The following is a 26,886-nucleotide window of genomic DNA, read 5'->3' on the forward strand; positions in this document are numbered from 1 at the left end:
AACCATTCCATTGTAGATTTTGCTTTATGTTTTGTATCATTGTCTTGTTGGAAGACAAATCTCCGTCCCAGTCTCTTTTGCAGACTCCATCAGGTTCTCTTCCAGAATGGTCCTGTATTTAGCTCCATCCATCTTCCCATCAATTTTAACCATCTTCCCTGTCCCTGCTGAAGAAAAGCAGGCCCAAACCATGATGCTGCCAACACCATGTTTGACAGTGGGGATGGTGTGGTCAGGGTGATGAGCTGTGTTGCTTTTACGCCAAACAGAACGTTTTGCATTGTTGCCAAAAAGTTCAATTTTGGTTTCATCTGACCAGAGCACCTTCTTCCACATGTTTGGTGTGTCTCCCAGGTGGCTTGTGGCAAACTTTAAACAACACTTTTTATGGATATCTTTAAGAAATGTCTTTCTTCTTGCCACTCTTCCATAAAGGCCAGATTTGTGCAATATACGACTGATTGTTGTCCTATGGACAGAGTCTCCCACCTCAGCTGTAGATCTCTCCAGTTCATCCAGACGGCCAGGTCTTGGTAGATTTGCAGTGGTACTCCTTCCATTTCAATAGTATCGCTTGCACAGTGCTCCTTGGGATGTTTAAAGCTTGGGAAATCTTTTTGTATCCAAATCCGGCTTTAAACTTCTTCACAACAGTATCTCGGACCTGCCTGGTGTGTCCCTTGTTCTTCATGATGCTCTCTGCGCTTTTAACGGACCTCTGAGACTATCACGGTGCAGGTGCATTTATACGGAGACTTGATTACACACAGGTGGATTGTATTTATCATCTTTAGTCATTTAGGTCAACATTGGATCATTCAGAGATCCTCACTGAACTTCTGGAGAGAGTTTGCTGCACTGAAAGTAAAGGGGCTGAATAATTTTGCACGCCCAATTTCTCCGTTTTTGATTTGTTAAAAAAGTTTGAAATATCCAATAAATGTCGTTCTACTTCATGATTGTGTGCCACTTGTTGTTGATTCTTCACAAAAAAATACAGTTTTATATCTTTATGTTTGAAGCCTGAAATGTGGCAAAAGGTCGCAAAGTTCAAGGGGGCCGAATACTTTCGCAAGGCACTGTAAATAGACAGCTATGAAAAATATAGATGAAAACTCTCTTGGTAAAAAGTGTGGTCTACAGCTTATCATTAGATACTCTACCTCAGGCAAGCAAAACCTCGAGACTTCCTTAATATTAGATTTTGCGCACCAGCTGTTATTGAGAAATAGACATAGACCACCACCCCTCATCTTACCAAAAGTGTTCTGTCTTTCCAATGCAGGGAAAACCCAGCCAACTGTATGTCTTTGTTCAGCCACAACTCTGTGAAACACAAGATATTACAGTTGGTCAGATAGTCTTGAATGGAGCTCATCCAATTTATTCTCCAATGATTACGCGTTGGCCAATAGGACGGATGGTAGAGGCGTTAACCACTCGCCGACCAATTCTCACAAGGCACCCGGATGTGTGTCCGCTATATTTGTATCTCGCTTTCATGCAAATGACGGGGATTCGGGCCTGGTCCGGTATCAGCATTAAATATTTTGCGTCCAACTCGTTAACGAAAAAATATTAGTCCAGTTCGAGGTGAGTAATCACTGTTCTGATATCCAGAAGCTTTTTTCGGTCATAAGAGACTATGGCAGAAACATTATGTACAAAATAAGTTACAAAGAATGCAAAAAAAAAAACACAAATTTGCACAATTGGTTAGAGCCCGTAAAACGGTAGCCATCTCCTCCAGCGCTATTTGAATAAACCATCGTTGCACGGAGTCTGCAAAGCACTTACTGTAATTGCCAAAGGAATAACTACAAATAATGATCTTGGTTAACCCTTTTTTTCATAACATGATAGAGACCTCCACATCTTCCTTGCTAATCATCCATCGGTTGATAAGGACAGGCAATCCATCCAATTATATGTAGTGTACAGAGTCTCGGGACGCTACCAGGTAACAGTGGAAAGGCCAATTATAGGTTTACTGTCCTGGCTCAAACTGAAACACGAGGGATTTTGGCCACATTCGCCCTCCCAAACCTCCCTCTTTGCGTCGAGGTGGAGGAGGCTACCATTTTTCAGCATATCACTTTGTACCTTTTTTGCTTGCTGATCCTGTGCAAAGGACATTGCAACTTTGTTTACAAGTGCTCAAGGGGTAATCCTGAAAGGATGTAATGGAAAAACCTCAGCTAATTGCGCCACCTGAGCATGACTCCAAGAGATCTCTTAGATGCTGTTGTCAAGGGAACCCTGAACCGGTTAAACCCATAGGAGGTGGGGGGTTGTGAGTGTGTTCAAACCATTGTGGGAGAAAAGACCATTTCTTTGTTTTTTCTGATATGTCTATTTATGTCTAGCGCTGTACGGAGAACCAGTTAACTGGAAGCTAAAGGAGTGATCGCTAGATATTTCTGATCTAATGTTCCAGCATAACAAACGTCAAAGGCAGCAAAGATGTGCTCTACGGAGCAGCCCTGCCTCATTATGCTGTAATCTCTGGGTGAGGAGGGACATCCCAGTCAGCCTTAGGATACTAACATACTGTACATTAGAACATCTTGTTCCTTGTTTGTAACCATTGTCTGCTCTGAATCTTTGTTAAGTTAGCGTGATCCTGCTAGCTCCTCGTCAGTAGGCCTTTTAAAAAGCCAAAATGTGCAGCTTTGGGAGCCAAAAATGTGTCCTGCCACAACCTGAGGGACAACCAGTGAAAAGTGCAATGCAATGTAATGTCATATAATATTTGCCGTTTGTTTTGGCTTTCATACCACGTCATGAGGCTTCTCAGTCATGTTGACACTGGCTTACTACTGTTGCTTTAATGTATTGTTATTCTCATTTTTATGCTTTGTTGTTTGTTTTTTATGTTGCTATCCTAGGGACAGATGCATCCGCCAACACCCTACTGTTTGAGCTTGCACACAGATGATATTTTGTTTTATTATCATGCTCATTATATGAGAGCATAATTGTTGCTATACCTAAAAAGCTTACCATTGTAATAGAAAACTATGGATCATTGTCCATTCCCAAAGTCATTCATCATTTCTATAAGCTTATAAGGGCTATACTGCACTGTAAGCCATTAGCCACTTTGCCAATTGTCTAGCGTGAGTATATACAGTATGTGACAGCTAGCTATTTACCTATTGTCTAGCGTGAGTATATACAGTATGTGACAGTTAGCTATTTGCCAATTGTCTAGCGTGAGTATATACAGTATGTGACAGCTAGCGATTTACCTATTGTCTAGCGTGAGTATATACAGTATGTGACAGCTAGCTATTTACCTATTGTCTAGCGTGAGTATATACAGTATGTGACAGTTAGCTATTTGCCAATTGTCTAGCGTGAGTATATACAATATGTGACAGTTAGCTATTTACCTATTGTCTAGCGTGAGTATATACAGTATGTGACAGTTAGCTATTTACCTATTGTCTAGCGTGAGTATATACAGTATGTGACAGTTAGCTATTTACCTATTGTCTAGTGTGAGTATATACAGCATGTGACAGTTAGCTATTTGCCTATTGTCTAGTGTGAGTATATACAGCATGTGACAGTTAGCTATTTGCCTATTGTCTAGTGTGAGTATATACAGCATGTGACAGTTAGATATTTGTCTATTGTCGAGCACGAGTATGTGACAGTTAGCTATTTGCCTGTTGTCTAGCACGAGTATATGTGACTGTTAGCTATTTGCCTATTGTCTAGCACGAGTATATGTGACTGTTAGCTATTTGCCTATTGTCTAGCATGAGTATATGTGACTGTTAGCTATTTGCCTATTGTCTAGCATGAGTATATGTGACTGTTAGCTATTTGCCTATTGTCTAGCATGAGTATATGTGACTGTTAGCTATTTGCCTATTGTCTAGCATGAGTATATGTGACTGTTAGATATTTGCCTATTGTCTAGCATGAGTATATGTGACTGTTAGCTATTTGCCTATTGTCTAGCATGAGTATATGTGACTGTTAGCTATTTGCCTATTGTCTAGCATGAGTATATGTGACTGTTAGCTATTTGCCTATTGTCTAGCATGAGTATATGTGACTGTTAGCTATTTGCCTATTGTCTAGCATGAGTATATGTGACTGTTAGCTATTTGCCTATTGTCTAGCATGAGTATATGTGACCGTTAGCTCTCCATGAGTGTATTGAATGATATATTGCCTTGTGTAATCTACTACCCTATTTGTGTTTTTGACCTATGTCTGCTATTTGAAATTTACTTTTTATTGGACTGGAATCTCTGTGACCTTTTAGGGCCTTTTGACTACTTTCATCTGTGAGACTTTTAATGTCAATCTAAATAGTGTTGTGCTCCATCTAGAGCCATATACAAACATAGCAGTTATGGACCTCACAATATGAGAGTCATACCTGTCTGCAAATTGTTTTAGTTACAAATCATATAATATAGATTATATGGGCTAGTTAATTATGGATCGTAAATACATCCATAAAATATACACTGCCTGCTTGCTGAAAAACAATGCTGATTGAACAGCAGCTTGCAGTGTGTGTGTGTGCGTGTGTGTGTGTGTGTGTGTGTGTGTGTGTGTGTGTGTGTGTGTGTGTGTGTGTGTGCATGCATGCGTGCTTGCATGTGCGGTGCGTGCGTGATAGTGAACATGTGTGTGTGTGAGTGTATGATAGTGAACGTGTGTGTGTGACAGTGAACGTGTGTGTGTGTGATAGTGAACGTGTGTTTGTATGTGTGTATGTGTGTGTGTGTGTATGACAGTGTTTGAGCTCAAGAACACATTGAATGGGTGGAGGGTGCACTCTTATGCAAGACATCTTATAGATGCATTATTTACCGATGCTACAAAGTTAGAAACAGACTTCTATTGGCAATTGATCCGTGTCACTGTAGGTCATCTGAAAAGAATGGTGCTGCCAGTATGCAGAATAGAATTAGACCTCTGTGTTTGTCTGAGGAAAGCAGCTCCTCTCCTGAACACCGGAGTATCTAGAAAGAGAATGAGGTCATTGCTGTAAAGGTCAAATCTTTATCACGGACCTTGTGGAAGGACTGCAGAACTACTTTCTCTGACATTGTGGAAGGACTGAGGAACTAAATTCTCTGACCTTGTGGAAGGACTGCGGAACTACTTTCTCAGACTTTGTGGAAGGACTGCGGAAGTCCTTTGTTTGACCTTGTGAAAGGACTGAGGAACTACTTTCACTGACCTTGTGGAAGGACTGCGGAACTACTTTGTTTGACCTTGTGGAAGGACTGAGGAACTACTTTCACTGACCTTGTGGAAGGACTGCGGAAGTCCTTTGTTTGACCTTGTGGAAGGACTGAGGAACTACTTTCATAAAATTTACAAATTCACCCTCTGCCCCCCTCTTTTTTTTTTACATTGATTAAGATGTTGCTTCCTACTTTGTGACATGGCATATGTTGTGTCCTGTGTGTTAGCAGTCTAGTCACATCTTTCCATTTACTTCTCAGACTAGTGAAGGTAGGCCGTTTCCTGCTCATTTAATGCACACGTCTGTTTTTTTATGTAGTTGCTTATCTACGTCCAGATATGCACCAGATCCCAGTCTGATTACGGAATGAGACAGCAAGAATGTTGGCTTAATTTAAGGCTCTGGAAGCTAAAAATGGCAGCTGTTTTAAACTATTTTAAAGAATGAAAAGTTAACTCACAGAAGTAAAAAGGACAGAAAGAGGCCTTGTCTAACAAAAGACAGTCAGCAAACACAGCATTGTTAACTGAACTTTCTGATAGTACTAGTATTTGAATACAAAGAAGCACATGATAAACATATTTGTTGTGTTGCGCAATAGAGTGCTTTGCTGGTTGGGATTAAAAATAAAAAGATCAAAATCCTTCTCTTCAATATATAATTATTAAAAAACACATTATGGTATTTTATGAAACAACTTAGCATATTGAAGCCTACAGAGCCCATTTTATAACTTTAATATCAGAATATCACTATACTGTCACCACAGCACAGAAATACACACACATGCACGGACACACAAACACACACACATCAAGTACTTTTCATTTATATCAAGCACACAAAACAGAAGCGTACAATAGCATCTGCTATAACCATACGATCCACATATTGCTTCAAAGCAACACCGAAAAGCACACTGACAATCAACTGCATCTACAAGAATAGATGGCTTAATTATGTCCTAGCCTAATGTGATGCTGCAAGGTAATGCATTATGGAAATGCATACACATTAGGAAAGTTTAGCTGCTTATGAGGTGTAAAAATCTGCCTTTTCCTAAACTACGTTGGATATGGGCTAAACATTTTGCTGATATAGAACCTAATTTCTAATTATTCTCAGACTACCTGATTGGGTAGATTCACTTGGCAATATGAAGTCATTCTGCTAAGACTACCTGATTGGGTAGATTCACTTAGTAATATGAAGTCATTCTGCTAAGACTACCTGATTGGGTAGATTCACTTGGTAATATGAAGTCATTCTGCTAAGACTACCTGATTGGGTAGATTCACTTGGTAATGTGACAGTAAAAGCCCACTAAGGTACACCTGAGGAACTCTCACTAACAATTCCTGCACCACATTGATAAGGTGTTGTTGCTGCAACAGGTACAAGTTACAGCGCATATAATTTAAATACATCAATGAAATGGCATTTAGATAAAATGTCATTCCTGGCTACAGCTGAAATACTGGCTGGTTATTAGTTGGTGATTTGGAATTTAACATGCATTTTATACCACATAGAGCAGCTGAAAAATTAAATAAAATCAATGTTGTTGCTTTTTTCTGTCGTGAGATTATTGATATGTGAGAAGGGGTCGAGCTAGGCTCAAGAGTGGAGGGTAGATACGGGATGCTTAAAGCATTGCCATTGATTTTATCATCACCAAAAATAGGAAAATTCAGTTGAGGGGGTGAGAGGGTTAGGAGATGTTCGGAGGGGTTGCGATGGTTCTGCCCACCTTGGTTGTCACCGTGAGGAGGGGTTTCACTTCTGAAGACGCCTTACTGGGTATCTCCTTCAGGACCATGGCAACAGTCTTATCTGCAGCCCTAGAATCTCTCCCCTATAACAAGTGAAATCAACAATGACTCGTGTCAGGACAATTGGTTCAGTCAATGTTTTTGCCCTCTAGGGCATCTTACCAACTTTACTTTATGATGATGGAATTTTATAATAGGCTATGGTGAGCTATCTAGGAAAAAACAGCAACATTGATTGAAAACAAACCCACAAGACTATAACAATGGCTATGGAGGGGTTACTATACACAGAGAAGCATGGTCTCTTGCAGTGGAGGCTACTCAGAGGAGGAAGGGGAGGACCATCCTGCTCAGTGAATTTCATAAAAACTAAAACATTTACAAATTTAAAAGTGATCCTTTTTAGACACTATACTAAATATATTCAAATGTCACCAAATAATTTATTAAAACACACTGTTTTGGAATGAAGGTCTACAGTAGCCTCAACAGCACTCTGTAGGGTAGCAACATGGTGTTGCCGGAGAACAGTTAGCTTCCATCCTCCTCTGGGTACATTGACTTCAATACAAAACCTTGGAGGTCATGGTTCTCACACCCTTCCATAGACTTACACAGTAATTATGACAACTTCAAGAGGATGTCCTCCAACCTATCAGAGCTCTTGCAGCATAAACTGACATCTTGTCCATCCAATCAAAGGATCAGAGAATGAATCTAGTACTGAGAGTATAAGCTACAGCTATCTAGCACTGCAGTGCATGAAATGTGGTGAGTAGTTGACTCAAAGAAAAACAATAGTTGAACAGTTTTAAACAAATTAATTTCTTCAAAATTAAGGAGAACAATGAGAGAAATAGAGAGTGTATCATTTGTTTTTCAGTTTCACTTACATAGCTAGCAAAGACAGCTAGATAGTTTAGCCTACTCAAACACCCAGCTCAAACAGAGGAATGCTATATTAGCTAGCTGGCTATGATTATCCAACACAAAACTGGAACTCTTCCAAGTCAAGGTAAGCTTTTGGTTTTACTAATTTATTGCCATCGGGGCTTGCCGGTGTAACTGCTAAACTGCCTACTGACTATACACTGGAACTGTACTGCAAGATTGTAGAGGGTTTACTAACGTGTTAGTTCTATTAACTATGTTGACTATGACGTTACTTTAGCTAATACGGTGACAACGATGTAGGCTGTGTGTAGTGGTTATGATATGGTTTTGCTTCAAAAGTTTTTTTTGCCTGGTCACATACAGCTGATGTGTTGTCCATTGAAGTCCACAAACGAAGAGAAAAAGGGAGAGGAGGAGAGCGCATGGATGTGAGAAGGAATACAATGTGGCTGCTATGAAAGTGAACTGTGTTTGTGTGTGATCACGGGTGTATTTAGTCCACTGATTCTGTTGAAAAACGTTTCTTAAACGGAAGCAAACAGAACGAAACGGGGATAAACGTACCTGAATTTGTCCAATACAAACTCTCGTTTGCAAGTATTGGTCTAATGATCAAGGCGGTATCGAATGTGTCACTGTCTGTCACCTCAAACCTTTCTCTCGACCTGTGTGCACCTACATTGTGCACTTTCTTCATTCATAGGCTAGGTTGTAGCAACCTCTTGAAAATGTGAGTATCACGTAGTCATCATGTAGTAGCCTAAACCTATCGATGATACATTGAACTGGGTGAATGGAATATGAACAACAGGCGTTGGATGGTATCCCAGATCTGACATGGTAAAAGTCTGTTTTTCTGCCCTTGAGCAAGGCAGTTAACCCCGGGCGCCGTGGATGTCAATTAAAGCAGCCCTCCGTACCTCCCAGTGGGGTTAAATGCGGAAGACACATTTCAGTTGAAGGCATTCAGTTGTACAACTGACTAGGTATCCCACTTTCCCCAATATACTGTAATAGAAATAAGGCCATGCTAATAAAAAATAAAATGGCCTCCCTCATCTTAAATGGCACTGACTGCCACTGGTCTCTTGTTACCTTCAGCAGTTTGATCAGATATAGCTAGCATCTCTAATGATGATGAGTGGACAATACAGTAGGAATGTGCTAGTCAGTCTCTCATTGTTTAGAATTATCTCGGCTGGGTGATGAACTATACACATGTCTACTGGATGACTGCCAAGGGGACATAGGGCCATACTGGAAAGTTGCAGTCACGTTTCAGTGTGACCTCATAACGTGACTGTCCCTCGCCTTATTACAAGGCTGAAATGGATTTCAAAAGCCCATTGTTATCCTGATTCTAGACCGTAAAACCATCAACAATCTGGCAAAATAAATACATTCACAGTACTCAACTGACATTTAAGATGGGCTCATATCACCAGTAGATGTATTGTTGGAGAAATATGAAGGTTCTGGCTATATAAAGGTGACCTACCCTAAACATTGAACATGAATAGCAGAACATTTGTAGTGCATTCATGTTACCAGCATTTCATATACAGTATGTACAGTCATGGCCAAAAGTTTTGAGAATGACACAAATATACATTTTCACAAAGTCTGCTGCCTCAGTTTGTATGATGGCAATTTGCATATACTCCAGAATGTTATGAAGAGTGATCAGATGAATTGCAATTAATTGCAAAGTCCCTCTTTGCCATGCAAATTAACTGAATCCCCCCAAAACATTTCCACTGCATTTCAGCCCTGCCACAAAAGGACCAGCTGACATCATGTCAGTGATTCTCTAGTTAACACAGGTGTGAGTGTTGACGAGGACATGGCTGGAGATCACTCTGTTATGCTGATTGAGTTCGAATAACAGACTGGAAGCTTCAAAAGGAGGGTGGTGCTTAGAATCATTGTTCTTTCTCTGTCAGCCATGGTTACCTGCAAGGAAACATGTGCCGTCATCATTGCTTTGCACAAAAAGGGCTTCAAAGGCAAGGATATTGCTGCCGGTAAGATTGCACCTAAATCAACCATCAGATCATCAAGAACTTCAAGGAGAGCGGTTCAACTGTTGTGAAGAAGGCTTCAGGGCGCCCAAGAAAGTCCAGCAAGCGCAAGGACCGTCCCCTAAAGTTGATTCAGCTGCGGGATTGGGGCACCATCAGTACAGAGCTTGCTCAGGAATGACAGCAGGCAGGTGTGAGTGCATCTGACTTTTGGAGAACAGCCTGGTGTCAAGAAGGGCAGCAAAGAAGCCACTTCTCTCCGGGAAAAACATCAGGGACAGACTGATATTCTGCAAAAGGTACAGGGATTGGACTGCTGAGGACTGAGGTCAAGTCATTTTCTCTGATGAATCCCCTGTCCGATTGTTTGGGGCATCCGGAAAAAAAGCTTGTCCGGAGAAGACAAGGTGAGAGCTACCATCAGTCCTGTGTCATGCCAACAGTAAAGCATCCTGAGATCACGTGTGAGGTTGCTTCCCAGCCAAGGGAGTGGCAAAAGTCATAACTAAGTGGCTCAGGGAACAAAACATTTTGGGTCCATGGCCAGGAAACTCCCCAGACCTTAATCCCATTGAGAACTTGTGGTCAATCCTCAAGAGGCGGGTGGACCAACAAAAACACACAAATTCTGACGAACTCCAAGCATTGATTATGCAAGAATGGGCCGCCATAAGTCAGTATGTGGCCCAGAGGTTAATTGACAGCATGCCAGGGCGGATTGCAGAGGCCTTGAAAAAGAAGGGTCAACACTGCAAATATTGACTCTTTGCATCAACTTCATGTAATTGTCAATAAAAGCCTTTGACACTTATGAAATACTTGTAATTATACTTCATTATTCCATAGTAACATCTGACAAAAATATCTAAAGACAGTGAAGCAGCACACTTTGTGAAAATTCATATTTGTGTCATTCTCAAATCTTTTGGCCACAACTGTACAGTGTAATCTGTCATGGTATGCGTGAAGGGCTGTTGGAAGTCAGGCGCAGGAGAGCAGATAATTGGCAGCAAAACGGAGCCTTTTATTTGGCGAACCAAAAACACACGGCACAAACGGACACGAAATACAAATACGGGTTGAATCCAGCGCAACCAGCCTAACGTGCGCATACATGAAAACAGATAAACAATACCACACAAAGACATGGGGGAAACAGAGGGCTAAATACACAACACATAATGAGGGGAATGAGAACCAGGTGTGTGGTGAAATGAGACATAACAAATGGAAAATAAAAAATGGATCGGCGATGGTTAGAAGACCGGCGACGTCGACCGCCGAACAAGGAGAGGCATTGACTTCGGGCAGAAGTCGTGACAATAATAACTAAGTCTTGATATACTATATTCAGTATACAGAAGCCCTGTACAATCAAACATGCTAACCCTGTTTCCATAGTAGGTAAAAAAACAACATTATTCTTGCGAGAATCCAAGTTGATTCATCTACTCAACCAAACAATGTCTACACTACAGTAAGAAAACAGACAAACTCAACTGCATATCACTTACAAAATGTCATATTTATGTGCAGTTACACGGTTGTTTTTGACTTGTGGTTACCTGATTCCATTGTCTAGGACCCTTTGTATTTGACAAATGTATAACCTGCATTAGAGAATAAGTATTTTTCCCAATTGACTCTGTGCTTCAGCTTAAGCTTGATTCTAATTTCATGGCACAATGTATGCACATGTCCTCGAGGTACCGTCCCCAGATAGCTTAATGTTCCTGTTAGACCAGTAAAGCCACCTGTGTCCACACTATACCGACAGTAAGTCAACCCAACTGTTTAAGTAAAAGCAGCCTTCACTAAGAGTGTTCCATTCATACCGCCAGAACATTTTTAAAAAGCCTTCTTTGGCTCAATCTGTGTTTCCACTAATCTTTTGAGTGGCTAGTGTATCAAGAAAAATGTCTGCAGGCGAAGGAGGAGTGAGTTGTAGTTGTATGCTGCAAAATATGTCCAAAAAACTGTGGATCGTGTTTTGGGAAGGATTGTCTTTGATGTGTGTTGTGTGCTACGTCAAGGTGTAGGTTTCTTTGTGTTTGACATAAACTCACATTTCGGTCAGATTTGGATTTTACATCCCAGGTGACGAGAAAACTTAGCTTTATGCTTATACTTCAACTTTTTGTCTATTATCAACACAGCTAAGTAGCGTAAACAGCAGAATCTTGAATAAGTCATTATGAAAATACTCTTGACTTGATTGTGCTGAAAATAGGTGGTAAAACATTGGCTTTTATCCCTTCACTGTGGGGTCTGCAGAATGTGGGGGAAAATAGCTGAAATAGCTTCGAAATATGATGGTGATCATAAACAAGGGGGACAACAAAGCCCTCAATTAGTTAGAGGAAGTTGATTATTTTTCATGAACTTTCAATGACAAATCAGACAGATAATTTATCAAACCATATTCACCTAGAAACTACAGGTTTATTATAGCAGCATGGCCTCAGAGCCATACGAAACATACTTTATGTATTTCTGAGCAACTCCAAGATATATGATACCCACTAATGGTCTAGTTGCTTTAGACAGAATGAACGTAGGGAGGTTTGTTGGGGAGGTTTGTTGGGGAGGATGGTTGGGGAGGATGGTTGGGGAGGATGGTTGGGGAGGTTTGTTAGGGAGGATGGTTGGGGAGGATGTTTGGGGAGGATGGTTGGGGAGGATGGTTGGGGAGGATGGTTGGGGAGGATGGTTGGGGAGGTTTGTTGGGGAGGATGGTTGGGGAGGATGTTTGGGAAGGATGGTTGGGGAGGATGGTTGGGGAGGATGGTTGGGGAGGATGGTTGGGGAGGTTTGTTGGGGAGGATGGTTGGGGAGGATGGTTGGGGAGGGTGGTTGGGCATAATCCGCGACTGTTTAGCAGTCCAAAGGTTGCATGTTCGAGTGGCATCGGGCACAACTGTAGCATTAAAGCTAACACTTTCCTATCCCTTAACCCAATTCATCTCAAGCCTAATGTTATCTGTCGCATAAATCAAATCACATTTGATTGGTCACATACACATATTTAGCAGATGTTATTGCGGGTGTAGCGAAATGCTTGTGTTCCTAGCTCCAATAGTGCAGTAGTATCTAACAGTTCACAACAATACACACAAATAAAAAAGTAAAAGAATGGAATTAAGAAATATATAAATATTAGATAGAGCACTGTCGGAGTGGCATTGACTAAAATACAGTATAATAGAATACAGTATATATAGATGAGATGAGTAAAGCAGTATGTAAACATTATTTAAATGTTATTAAAAGGACCGGTGTTCCATTATTAAAGTGGCCAGTGATTCCATGTCTATGTATATACGGCAGCAGCCTCTAAGGTGCAGGGTTGAGTACCCGGGTGGAAGCCGGCTAGTGATGGCTATTTAACAGTCTGATGGCCTTGAGATAGAAGCTGTTTTTCAGTCTCTTGGTCCCAGCTTTGATGCACATGTACTGATCTCGCCTTCTGAATGATAGCAGGGTGAACAGGCCATGAACAGGCCATGGTGGTTGATGTACTTGATCTTTTTGGCCTTCCAGTGACATTGGGTGCTGTATGTGTCTTGGAGGGTAGGTAGTTTGCCCATGATGACGTGTTGGGCAGACCGCACCACCCTCTGGAGAGCTCTGCGATTGAGGGCGGTGCAGTTGCCGTACCAGGTAGTGATACAGCCCGACAGGATACTCTCAATTGTGCATCTGTAAAAGTGTGTGAGGGTTTTAGGGGCAAAGCAACATTTCTTCAGTCTCCTGAGATTGAAGAGGCGCTGTTGCGCCTTCTTCACCACACTGTCGGTGTGGGTGGACCATTTCAGAACCTCATTGATCTGTACACTGAGAAACTTGAAGCTTTCCACCTTCTCCACTGCAGCCCTGTCGATGTGGATAGGGGCTCCCTCTGCTGTTTCCTGAAGTCCACGATCAGCTCCTGTGTTTATGTTGACGTTGAGTGAGAGGTTATTTTACTGGCACCACTCTCCCATGGCCCTCACCGACTCTCTGTGGGCTGTCTTGTCATTGTTGGTAATCATGCCTACTACTGTTGTGTCATTTGAGGCGTGCGTGACAACGAGGTCATGGGGGAACAGGGAGTACAGGAGGGGACTGAGCACGCACCCTTGTGGGGCCCCTGTGTTGAGGAACAGCGAAGTGGGGGTGTTGTTTCCTACCTTCACCACCTGGGGGGCGTCCCGTCAGGAAGTTAAGAACCCAGTTGCACAGGAAAGGGTTCAGACCCAGGGACCCAAGCTTAATGATGAGCTTGGAGGGTACTATGGTGTTGAATGCTGCGCTATAGTCAATGAACAGCATTCTTACATAGGTATTCCTCTTATCCAGATGGGACATATTTAGCAGATGTTATTGCGGCTATAGCGAAATGCTGTGAATTCACCTAACCTTTGTTATTTTCTTCTAAACTTTTACATAAATTATAAAAGGATAACATTTTTTTTTAAATCTGCCCCATGTGGGATTAAAATGTACAACCATTGAACTGAGCCAACTGTTTTAGCAGACTGCACATGAGTTGACATGACCACCACTGTCATGTATTTCTTGTGTCTATGGTTTTAGCTACTCCTCTGACGAGGAGGAGTAGTAAGGATCGGAGAACCAAAGCGCAGCGTGATGTGAATACATTCTTTTAATGGAAGACGAAATAACACGAAGTACACTAAACAGACAAAATAACAAAACGACCGTGACTGCTATCAACACAGCGTGCAAACATGCAACATCCATAGACCTAGATAATCACCCACAAAATACTCAAGGAATATGGCTGCCTAAATATGGTTCCCAATCAGAGACAACAATAAACAGCTGCCTCTAATTGAGAACCAATCTAGGCAACCATAGACATACAAAACCCTTAGACTGGTTACAACCCCATAAACAAACAAAAGCCCTAGACAGGACAAAAACATATGTGTGACATCACCCATATGTCACGCCCTGACCTAACCAAAATAATAAAGAAAACAAAGAATACTAAGGTCAGGTCGTGACAACTAATATTAACGTAATATGCTCATACAGTAGTTTACATGTTTTTGTTTGTAAAAGCACATAGATCTGTATGAAACGGCAAGCAAAAAAACATTGAATTTTGTCATATGCGGAAATATGCCTAACTGCCTTTTGATTTTTGTGTAACGTCAGTAATCTAGTAAAGGAAACATCATGCAAAATATACAGTAATTAAGTAAGTAAGCCTTGAAGTGGCTCCACCCAGCACATGTAGAAGGGAGTGGATTTCATACCGAAACCCCCCTTGCGATGACAGAGAGCCACCATCGGGATTTCAATGGTAGACTTGAACCGCTAGCGGCAAAAAGAGCTAGATTTACTACTGAAAGACCAAAATATTTCACTTTTGCAACGAACTGTCAAAATGAAGACCAGAATTGACGTGTTCCACTATAACTAAGCCTAAAACATCTGTTTTTTGATGTTTTTTTTCTTTCTCATGAAAGTTACTCTTTAAAGTAAAATTACATCTCCTGCTAATTACTGCCAATAAAGCACTATGCCAACATTTTAATCAAAAGATTAGGTGTCCTTGGTGGCTGAGTAAATAAACGTTTCTGTTAGTTTCGTTACCAAGTTAATGCATTTACAATCCCCTGGTCACTAATCCCCTGGTCACCAATCCCCTGTTCACCCATCCCCTGTTCACCCATCCCCTTCACCAATCCCCTGGTCACCAATCCCCTGTTCACCAATCCCCTGGTCACCAATCCCCTGTTCACCAATCCCCTGTTCACCAATCCTCTTCACCAATCCCCTGTTCACCAATCCTCTTCACCAATCCCCTGGTCACCAATCCCCTGTTCACCAATCCCCTGGTCACCAATCCCCTGTTCACCAATCCCTTGTTCACCAATCCCCTGGTCACCAATCCCCTGTTCACCAATCCCCTGGTCACCAATCCCCTGTTCACCAATCCCCTGTTCACCAATCCCCTGGTCACCAATCCCCTGTTCACCAATCCTCTGGTCACCAATCCCCTGTTCACCAATCCCCTGGTCACCAATCTACTGTTCACCAATCCCCTGTTCACCAATCCCCTGTTCACCCATCCCCTGGTTACCAATCCCCTGTTCACCAATCCCCTGTTCACCAATCCCCTGTTCACCAATCCCCTGGTCACCAATCCCCTGTTCACCAATCCCCTGGTCACCAATCCCCTGTTCACCAATCCCCTGTTCACCCATCCCCTGGTCACCAATCCCCTGTTCACCAATCCCCTGTTCACCAATCCCCTGGTCACCAATCCCCTGGTCACCAATCCCCTGGTCACCAATCCCCTGGTCACCAGACCAAATTCATTGTTCTGAACTAATAGAATACCTGGAGGGTAGAACTTGCGTCTTCCTCTGGTAATCTAAAGGGGTGGGACGCTCTGGTAGAGGAGGGTCCCAGGGGCCCCCCTTGGGTGCACATCTAGTTTCTTTTGCCCCCTAGCACAACACAGCTGATTCAAATAACCAACTCATCATCAAGCTTTGAATACTTGAATCAGATGTGTAGTGCTGGGGGGGGGGACAAAATGTGCACCCAAGCGGGGCCCCAGGAACGACTTTGGGAAAACCTGTGGTGGAGGACAGTCTCACTAATGTAATTCCATGTTTGTTGTTAGTCTGGAGATGGATAGACTTGTTTTATTGAATCAGCTTACAGCAACATTAATATGGTTTGTTGTAGCGGCACACGACCTCAGTTCTACAGTATAAAAAAATCAAGGGATATACATGAGTAGTGATACATATATTGTTGCTCCTTGGTGTCTTCTCTGTAGGTCAGTTGGTAAAGCATGGCGCTTGCAACACCAGGATTGTGGATTCAATTCCCAGGGGCCAACCACACGTAAAAGGTAATGCACGGATGATTGGATAAAAGCATCTGCTGTATATTGTTATATATTCATGTCACTGTTGCCTAATGCTTAGTAGTGGAGGATTCAGTTACCTGGAACATCAAATCTGTATCAGATTGATACCGATCAGTGTGCATAGATTAGTTCCTTTGTGAATACAGGCCTTATTTTGACTCCATAGAGGGAAGAAAAGTGAAGTGACTTAACTCAAGTGCAAAAAAAAAAACTGTAATGAAGTAGTTCCACTAGGGAATACATACTCGCTGCAAATAGGGTCAACATTCATCCTTTATCACAGAAACAACTTTCCCTCTGCTCTATTCCACTGTGTGTATTATGGACCTGTAGCCACATAGACTGACTGGGGGATGGTATGGCCACTTTGCATATGGTCCCTGTTACGCAACATCCATGTTGCTAACAGACGGGTTAGTTGACAATGCCACAAAAATGATGCTCACGCTTCAAAGTGGCAGAAGGCTGTGTGTGTTGTGATTCTGGATGCCCAGATAGCTAGCAACAATGACAAAATCGGCCTTGTTGGGGAATCGTAAGCTCGTTTCATCTTGTTCTTTATTCCATGTCTTGTTTTGAGGTGTTTTGACTCATGTCACCTCTAAGCTAAAAAGCATTTGAGAGACAACCAGTGCTCATTGTGCAACTATATTTATGTTTTCAACATTGGAGAAGAACTATAGTTTACGCGTTATCAACATCCGAAGCCAATCCCGTCTGTTTTGCCCCATAGTTGGCAAGCTAAACAACCAACCCGTCTATGACGCTGTTTGATGGATCTCTAGACTTGCTCCTGACCCCTGTTTGATGCATCTCTAGGAGAGGTCGACCGATTAATCGGAATGGCCAATTAATTAGGGCCGATTTCAAGTTTTCATAACAATCGGAAATCAGTATTTTTGGGCGCCGGTTTAAAAAAATTATTATATATATATATATATATATATATATTTTTTTTTTGTATACCTTTATTTAACTAGGAAAGTCAGTTAAAAACACATTCCTAATTTTCAATGACAGCCTAGGATCAGTGGGTTAACTCCCTCGTTCAGGGGAAGAACGACAGATTTTCACCTTGTCGGCTCGGGGGATCCAATCTTGCAACCTTACAGTTAATAACGACCTGCCTCTCTCTCGTTGCACTCCACAAGGAGACTGCCTGTTACGCGAATGCAGTAAGCCAAGGTAAGTTGCAAGCTAGCATTAAACTTATCTTATAAAAAACAATCAATCATAATCACTAGTTTACTACACATGGTTGATGATATTACTAGATATTATCTAGCGTGTCCTGCATTGCATATAATCTGACTGAGCATACAAGCATACACGTATCTAAGTATCTGACTGAGCGGCGGTAGGCGCTTAAACATTCATTCAAACAGCACTTTCGTGAGTTTTGCCAGCTCTTCGTTGTGTGTCAAGCATCGCGCTGTTTATGACTTCAAGCCTATCATCTCCCGAGATGAGGCTGGTGTAACCAAAGTGAAATGGCTAGCCAGTCAGCGCTAATAGCATTTCAAACATCACTCGCTCTGAGCCTTCTAGTAGTTGTTCCTCTTGCTCTGCATGGGTAACGCTGCTTCGATGGTGGCTGTTGTCGTTGTGTTGCTGGTTCGAGCCCAGGGAGGAGTGAAGAGAGGGACGGAAGCTATACTGTTACACTGGCAATACTAAAGTGCCTATAAGAACATCCAATAGTCAAAGGTGAAATACAAATGATATCGAGAGAAATAGTCCTATAATTCCTATAATAATTACAACCTAAAACTTCTTACCTGGGAATATTGAAGACTCATGTTAACTGGAACCACCAGCTTTCATATATTCTTATGTTCTGAGCAAGGAACTGAAACGTTAGCTTTCTTACATAGCACATGTTGCACTTTTACTTTCTTCTCCAACACTTTGTTTTTGAATTAGTTAAACCAAATTGATGTTTCATGTTTCATGTTTCATTATTTACTTGAGGCTAAATAGATTTTATTGATGTATTATATTAAGTTAAAATAAGTGTTCATTCAGTATTGTTGTAATTGTCATTATTACAAATAAATAAATAAAAATCAGTATCGGCTTTTTTGGTCCTCCAATAATCGGTTTCGGGGTTGAAAAATCATAATCGGTCGACCTCTAATCTCTAGGCTTGCTCCTGACAGCTCCTCACCTCAATCTATCAGATTCCCACAGAGACTTAAAAAAACTGCCATGTGGAAATAGCTAGGATTCTCAGCAGACTGAAAATTACCCGGGGTTGAGATAAACACACGACTCAATTTAGTTGAGAGGGAGCGTCAAGGCGTGAGTGGGATGCTTTAAGGCGTAGTTAATGATTTGTGTGGAGCAGAGACCGATGCAGAGGGGAATGTCCCCGCTTAGCTGAAAAGTGGGGACCTGATTCATTCCCGGAGTCCCTCCAAATGGGTAAAGTTTCAACCAGGTTTCCCAGCAACACATCCTCATGCACACATACACTTGGACATGCACACATGGGCAATGCAGCCATTTTTATCTCAATTTCAAATCATTTCTAGGTAACAATTAAGTACCTTAGTGTGATTGTTTTCAATTAAAATGGTCAAAAATAAAGAAAAATAACTTCTTAGCAAAGAGCCATTTCTCAATAAATTATTTTGCTAGGACTGTTTGGGAGTGGTCTGAGTTATTGGCAGAGAGGTTTGGAACACTTTCTAAATTACCGCCCGGTGATGTCATCCCACCAAAACAGGCTGAAATTTAAGGCATTCTTTTTAAACACGAAAAGGACGTTATCATTTCCACAATTTCATAGTATTTTTCCAACTTCATAGTGTGAAGAATAAAAATAGGATGGCACTCCTGTGAATAAACTAAACATGTTTTTTATTGCTGCACGAACGTTTGGGGATAAGAGCCCTTCTTCAGCGTGCATATGAGGCAATGTTAGGACATCCTTACAGGCTACACACAGGTAGCCATAACTATAGATTCACACTCAGTATTGGTCCAAATAAGAGATCCCAGCAGGGAGAGCTATGGGGGAAAGATGAAATATTTACAAAAAACACACAAAGATACACTATGATGTCATTATAGCCTAAATATTAGGAAGGTATTTTCGGTCTATATATTTATAGATGGCTTGCAGTTGCGTCCCAAATCACCAAGCCCCATGTTGGAAGACCAAACTCCAATCGTCCACATGGCTGGCTACATTTTGCTACCACTATCTTTGGGAAGATTGCCCATTATTTAGTTTTTCTAAGGACACAGAAAACTGAGGCAGTGGGAAAACGTATTCAAGATTCAACGTATTCAACCTGGGACGGCAGGTAGCCTAGTGGTTAGAGCATTAGGCCAGACAACGTAGTGTTTTTCTGCCCCTGAACAAGGCAGTTAACCCACTGTTCCCCAGTAGGCTGTAAATAGGAATTTCTTCTTAACTGACTTGCCTAGTTAAATAAAGGATCAAAATAAATAATTTTTGAAAGTGATAAAAAAAAGATGTATTATTAGCCAGCTAGCTTGCTACAGACACTTAGTGCGCATGCTAACTCAAATGAGCTACTAACAAAATGTTGGATAGTTACCGTTAGCTAACTTTACATACGTGAATTAAATAGCACCAGATTGCTAACTTCATATTAGCTAGTAAGCTATCTTCATGTATTTATCATTGTAACTCTAAATGCATTTGTAGCTAGGTAGCTAGCTAACAGCCATGGAAGAGTGTGAAAGGATTAGCTAGCAGGTCCAGCTGTCAGGGAAGGGAGAGGGCAGGTACCTATGTGGGAGGACATTATGAAACTATTCTCCAGTTCCAGTCCCTAGCGAGAAAAACTGAGGACCGAAAGATATAGCAACATAATATTCAGGGCTGTCTAACTTGAGTATAATGCTGCCTGTTTCTTTGTGATGTTTTCTGTCCTCAGATACAGAGAGCTGTCAAACCCTGTCTGCAGATGAACAGGTCCCAAGAGAATAAGGGTACATCCTTAGATTATATGTGTACCAAGGTATGCAAATTCTGTGAACAAAAATACAGTTTAAAAGTCACACACAATTTTTTATTTACCTTGGCAAGTCAGTTAAGAAAAAATTCTTATTTTCACTGACGGCCTAGGAACAGTGGGTTAACTGCATGTTCAGGGGCAGAACGACAGATTTGTACCTTGTCAGCTCAGGGGTTTAAACTTGCAACCTCCCGGTTACGAGTCCAACGCTCTGTGTATTACCCGGTTCTGACGCTATTCCTGTCCTGTTCCATGTCTGTTCCAACTCATTTTTGACTCCCTTTTCCTGCTTCTCGACTCCTGCGATCGTTCTTACACACAACCACTATTACCAAGAAATTGTCAAAGATTCCAGTCACCCAAGTCATAGACTGTTCTCTGGTACCGGAGCACCAAGTCTAGGACCAAAAGGCTCCTTAACAGCTTCTACCCCCAAGACTGCTGAACAATTAATCAAATGGGGTGGCAGGGTAGCCTAGTTGTTAGAGCATTGGATTAGTAACTGGAAGGTTGCAAGTTCAAACCCCTGAGCTGACAAGGTACAATTCTGTCATTCTGCCCCTGAACAGGCAGTTAATCCACTGTTCCTAGGCGGTCATTGAAAATAGGAATTTGTTCTTAACTGACTTGCCTGGTTAAATAAAGTAAAAATGGACACCTGGAATATTTACATTGACACCCCCTCCACCCCTTTATTTTTACACTGCTGCTACAAGCTGTTTATTATCTATGCATAGTCACTTTACCCCTACCTGTACAAATTACCTCGACTAACCTGTACCCCCACACATTGACTCGGTACCGGCACCCCCTGTATATAACCTCATTATTGTTATTTTAATGATACTTTTTATTATATTTTACTTTCGTTTATTTGGTAAATATTTTCGTAACTATTTCTTTAACTGTGTTGTTGGTTAAGTAAGCATTTCACTGTAAGGTCTACTACACCTGTTGTATTCAGCATTTCACTGTAAGGTCTACTACACCTGTTGTATTCAGCATTTCACTGTAAGGTCTACTACACCTGTTGTATTCAGCATTTCACTGTAAGGTCTACTACACCTGTTGTATTCAGCATTACACTGTAAGGTCTACTACACCTGTTGTATTCAGCATTTCACTGTAAGGTCTACTACACCTGTTGTATTCAGCATTTCACTGTAAGGTCTACTACACCTGTTGTATTCAGCATTTCACTGTAAGGTCTACTACACCTGTTGTATTCGGCAGTACACTGTAAGGTCTACTACACCTGTTGTATTCAGCATTTCACTGTAAGGTCTACTACACCTGTTGTATTTGGCAGTACACTGTAAGGTCTACTACACCTGTTGTATTCAGCATTTCACTGTAAGGTCTACTACACCTGTTGCATTAACATGTTGGCAGTACACTGTAAGGTCTACTACACCTGTTGTATTCAGCATTTCACTGTATTCAGCATTTCACTGGACAGGTCTACTGTAAGGTCTACTACACCTGTTGTATTCAGCATTTCACTGTAAGGTCTACTACACCTGTTGTATTCAGCATTTCACTGTATGGTCTACTACACCTGTTGTATTCAGCATTTCACTGTAAGGTCTACAACACCTGTTGTATTCAGCATTTCACTGTAAGGTCTACTACACCTGTTGTATTCAGCATTTCACACTGTAGCAGATTACAACATATTGGGCATTACATTTCTACATCAAACCTACACCTGTTGTATTCAGCATTTCACTGTAAGGTCTACTACACCTGTTGTATTCGGCAGTACACTGTAAGGTCTACTACACCTGTTGTATTCGGCAGTACACTGTAAGGTCTACTACACCTGTTGTATTCAGCTTTTCACTGTAAGGTCTACTACACCTGTTGTGACATTAAAACGTGATACTTGTCAAATAATCGTCTAACCAATAACAGCACCTCAAACTAAAAGCAGCTGCAAACAGCAGCATCATAGAAGCGGAACTGAACCGAACTGAATTAGTTCAGCTGCAATAAAGCATTCTTATATTGCAATGCGGGGCCTTCTGCAGTTGATTACATGCTAAATTATCTCCATTTAATTCCAATTACAACAATATTCTCTCTTTCACAACAGAAATGGAAGTGTTTTTGCTCATCTTTAAATCATTTCAATAATTCTAATTTTCTTCTCAGCTACAATGCACTTCAGGCTTCTGAACTAAGTAAGAGTCGTGGGAGATTAAGGCAGAATTGGCTGTTTTGAATTCAGTCTCATGTCACATCTCATGAAAATATCAGAAGCAGTCGGAACTCTGTGAGTGATGTTTGGACTACAACAGCTTGGCAAAACTGAAAGGGTTCTTTCTGGGGGCTAAAGACAATAGGTTGCTTTACTTATAATCTAGAATCATGTGGCCATTTTGTTTTCACCTACAAAATGAAAGCGAGGTGTTAAATGGCCAACATGGGAAAGACACACCTAAAGGTGATGATGCGATCTAGCCAACTTTACTCATCCCTGGTTATCTACTGTACTGGCTACTCTACATGACCACAATCCTATACATCCTCTATACATTCTGCTATTTCCTGTTATTCTGTTAATCCTATCCAATCAAATCAAAATGCATTTGTCACATGCGCCGAATACAAAAGGTGTGGACCTTACAGTGAAATGCTTACTTACAAGACCTTAACGAACAGTGCAGTTTTAAGAAGAAAAAAAGTGTTGAATAAAAAAAAGATAAATAAAAAATAACTGTACAGTCATTTCTACGAACTACTCCATTAATTAAAACCTCTTGGTGCTAGGGGGCAGAATTTCCACTTTTGGATAAATAGCGTGCCCAATTTCAACTTTCTGCTACTCATGCCAAGAATATAAGATATGCATATTATGCATAGATTTGGATAGAAAACACGCTAAAGTTTCTAAAACTGTTTGAATCATGTCTGTGAGTATAACATAACTTCTGTAGCAGGCAAAACCCCGAGGACTAACTGTTCCGATTTTTTATTTTTTTGCCTCTCTCTGTTCCCTGACTTGTTATTGCCAAGGGATATTTCTTAGAAACCTGTTTTCAGTTCTTTCCGCTTCCACTGGATGTCACCAGTCTTTGGAATTTGGTTGAGGTTATTCCTTTGTGCAATGAAGAAGTAGGCCAACTAGGAACTGGGGACACTTTTGTGAGTTGCACAAAACATGAAAAGTGGCGCTGGTTTGTTTTCTTTCCTGTATTCAACACAGATTGCCCTGTCTACAATTTGATTGATTATTAACGTTTAAAAATACCTAAAGTTGTATTACAAAAGTAGTTTGAAATATTGTGGCAAAGTTTAAAGCCAACTTTTGAAATATTTTGTAGTGACGTTGTGTTTTTTTGTAAGCTGTTTTTTTCTGGATCAAACACACTTTATAAATGGACATTTTGGATATATATGGACGGAATTAATCGAACAAAAGGACCAATTGTGATGTTTATGGGACATATTGGAGTGCCAACAAAAGAAGCTTGTCAAAGGTAATGAATGTTTTATATTTTATTTCAGTGTTTTGTTTAGCGCCTGCATGGTTGAAATATGCTCACTCCTTTGTTTACTGCTGGTGCAGATGGTGCAGGCTATCAGATAATAGCTTCTTATGCTTTCGCCGAAAAGCATTTTTAAAATCTAACATGTTGGCTGGATTCACAACTAGTGAAGCTTTAATTGAGTATCTTACATGTGTGATTTAATGAAAGTTTGAATTTTATAGTATTTTATTTGAATCTGGCGCTCTGCATTTTCCCTGGCAATTGGCCAGTTGAGACATTTGCGTCCCGCCTATCCCTAACTAGTTTTTTAAACCAGTAATCTGTATATAACTGTTTGTCCACCAGGACTACCTTTTCTACCTTTTCATGCTGCTAGGATGGGAAGTCTGTGTGGATTAAAACTTTGGTGCTGTGTTAAATCCCCTCAGTCAACGGAAGGTTTTTTTTTAGGCGATTTGCTAATAGTTTGTGTACACATACAGGACCATTTAAGGCCACGCTGAACATAGTGTATATAACGTGAGGGGGATAGAATGTCATCCAGCATCATCCTTGGAGGATCAAATGTCAGCGGTATCACTATGAAGACAGATGGGCAGATGGGGGAAGGGGGGGTCATAATATGTTGAGGATGAGCTTATGAAATTGATCCCCACCATTTCTGCTTAAATGTGTTTGATGTGTTGTCCTGAAATGAACCAGCTCTACCTTAATGTGACTATGGAGTTTATTTGCTGCCAACAAGCAAAGATAAAATAATTTGAAAGCAGCATGGGACAAAATGTTTCTCAGATATGCTTTTAATGGGGACAGAAAAGGCTCATTATAGATTGTCTCAAGGGTAGGTGCTGTTTTGTAATCTGAATGGTTGGATTCTTACTATAAAGGCCAACTTCAGTCTTGGCCCCATAGACAAAACACAAGGCTTTGATGAAAGCGCTAGATTTAAACAACCCCTTGCCGGAGGTGCATTCAGGGACAACATTATACTGCGTTTGCTCCAGATCCCTATAATTCCACTGCTGCGTAACTAAATATTTCACTATGGAGAGGACCTGCACATGTATAGTGGACACAACAGTGAAGTGAACTTTTCTCAGCGGGACGGTCCAGTAATGCTATATAATGAATGGGACGTTGGGAGAAACCTGTCCTTTTAGACTAGAGGCGGCTGCAGGTTGGTATACCTGTCCCTGTAGACTAGAGGCTGCTGCAGGTTGGTATACCTGTCCCTGTAGGCTTCAGGCTGCTGCAGGTTGGTATACCTGTCCTTTTAGGCTTCAGGCTGCTGCAGGTTGGTATACCTGTCCCTGTAGGCTTCAGGCTGCTGCAGGTTGGTATACCTGTCCTTTTAGGCTTCAGGCTGCTGCAGGTTGGTATACCTGTCCCTGTAGACTAGAGGCTGCTGCAGGTTGGTAAACCTGTCCCTGTAGACTAGAGGCTGCTGCAGGTTGGTATACCTGTCCCTGTAGACTAGAGGCTGCTGCAGGTTGGTAAACCTGCCCTTTTAGGCTTCAGGCTGCTGCAGGTTGGTATACCTGTCCCTGTAGACTAGAGGCTGCTGCAGGTTGGTATACCTGTCCCTGTAGACTAGAGGCTGCTGCAGGTTGGTATACCTGTCCCTGTAGACTAGAGGCTGCTGCAGGTTGGTAAACCTGCCCTTTTAGGCTTCAGGCTGCTGCAGGTTGGTATACCTGTCCCTGTAGACTAGAGGCTGCTGCAGGTTGGTAAACTTGCCCTTTTAGGCTTCAGGCTGCTGCAGGTTGGTATACCTGTCCATGTAGACTAGAGGCTGTTGCAGGTTGGTAAACCTGTCCCTGTAGACTAGAGGCTGCTGCAGGTTGGTAAACCTGTCCCTGTAGACTAGAGGCTGCTGCAGGTTGGTAAACCTGTCCCTGTAGGCTTCAGGCTGCTGCAGGTTGGTATACCTGTCCCTGTAGACTAGAGGCTGCTGCAGGTTGGTATACCTGTCCCTGTAGACTAGAGGCTGCTGCAGGTTGGTATACCTGTCCCTGTAGACTAGAGGCTGCTGCAGGTTGGTATACCTGTCCCTGTAGACTAGAGGCTGCTGCAGGTTGGTATACCTGTCCCTGTAGACTAGAGGCTGCTGCAGGTTGGTAAACCTGCCCTTTTAGGCTTCAGGCTGCTGCAGGTTGGTATACCTGTCCCTGTAGACTAGAGGCTGCTGCAGGTTGGTATACCTGTCCCTGTAGACTAGAGGCTGCTGCAGGTTGGTATACCTGTCCCTGTAGACTAGAGGCTGCTGCAGGTTGGTAAACCTGCCCTTTTAGGCTTCAGGCTGCTGCAGGTTAGTATACCTGTCCTTGTAGACTAGAGGCTGCTGCAGGTTGGTATACCTGTCCCTGTAGACTAGAGGCTGCTGCAGGTTGGTAAACCTGCCCTTTTAGGCTTCAGGCTGCTGCAGGTTGGTATACCTGTCCCTGTAGACTAGAGGCTGCTGCAGGTTGGTAAACTTGCCCTTTTAGGCTTCAGGCTGCTGCAGGTTGGTATACCTGTCCATGTAGACTAGAGGCTGTTGCAGGTTGGTAAACCTGTCCCTGTAGACTAGAGGCTGCTGCAGGTTGGTAAACCTGTCC

General features: G+C 41.8%; 1 protein-coding gene across 1 annotated transcript in view; it reads right to left on the reverse strand.

The window, feature by feature from the left end:
- Positions 1-26,886, reverse strand: part of pex5la (peroxisomal biogenesis factor 5-like a) — a 167,515-nt gene that overhangs the window by 83,098 nt on the left and 57,531 nt on the right. Inside the window, exon 2 of the mRNA XM_064953049.1 lies at positions 6,972-7,076. Within this exon, the coding sequence (XP_064809121.1) occupies positions 6,972-7,076 (105 nt within the window). The remainder of the gene's footprint in view (positions 1-6,971; positions 7,077-26,886) is intronic.

Source organism: Oncorhynchus masou, chromosome 31 (genome assembly GCF_036934945.1).
Source record: "Oncorhynchus masou masou isolate Uvic2021 chromosome 31, UVic_Omas_1.1, whole genome shotgun sequence".
Lineage (NCBI taxonomy): Eukaryota > Metazoa > Chordata > Actinopteri > Salmoniformes > Salmonidae > Oncorhynchus > Oncorhynchus masou.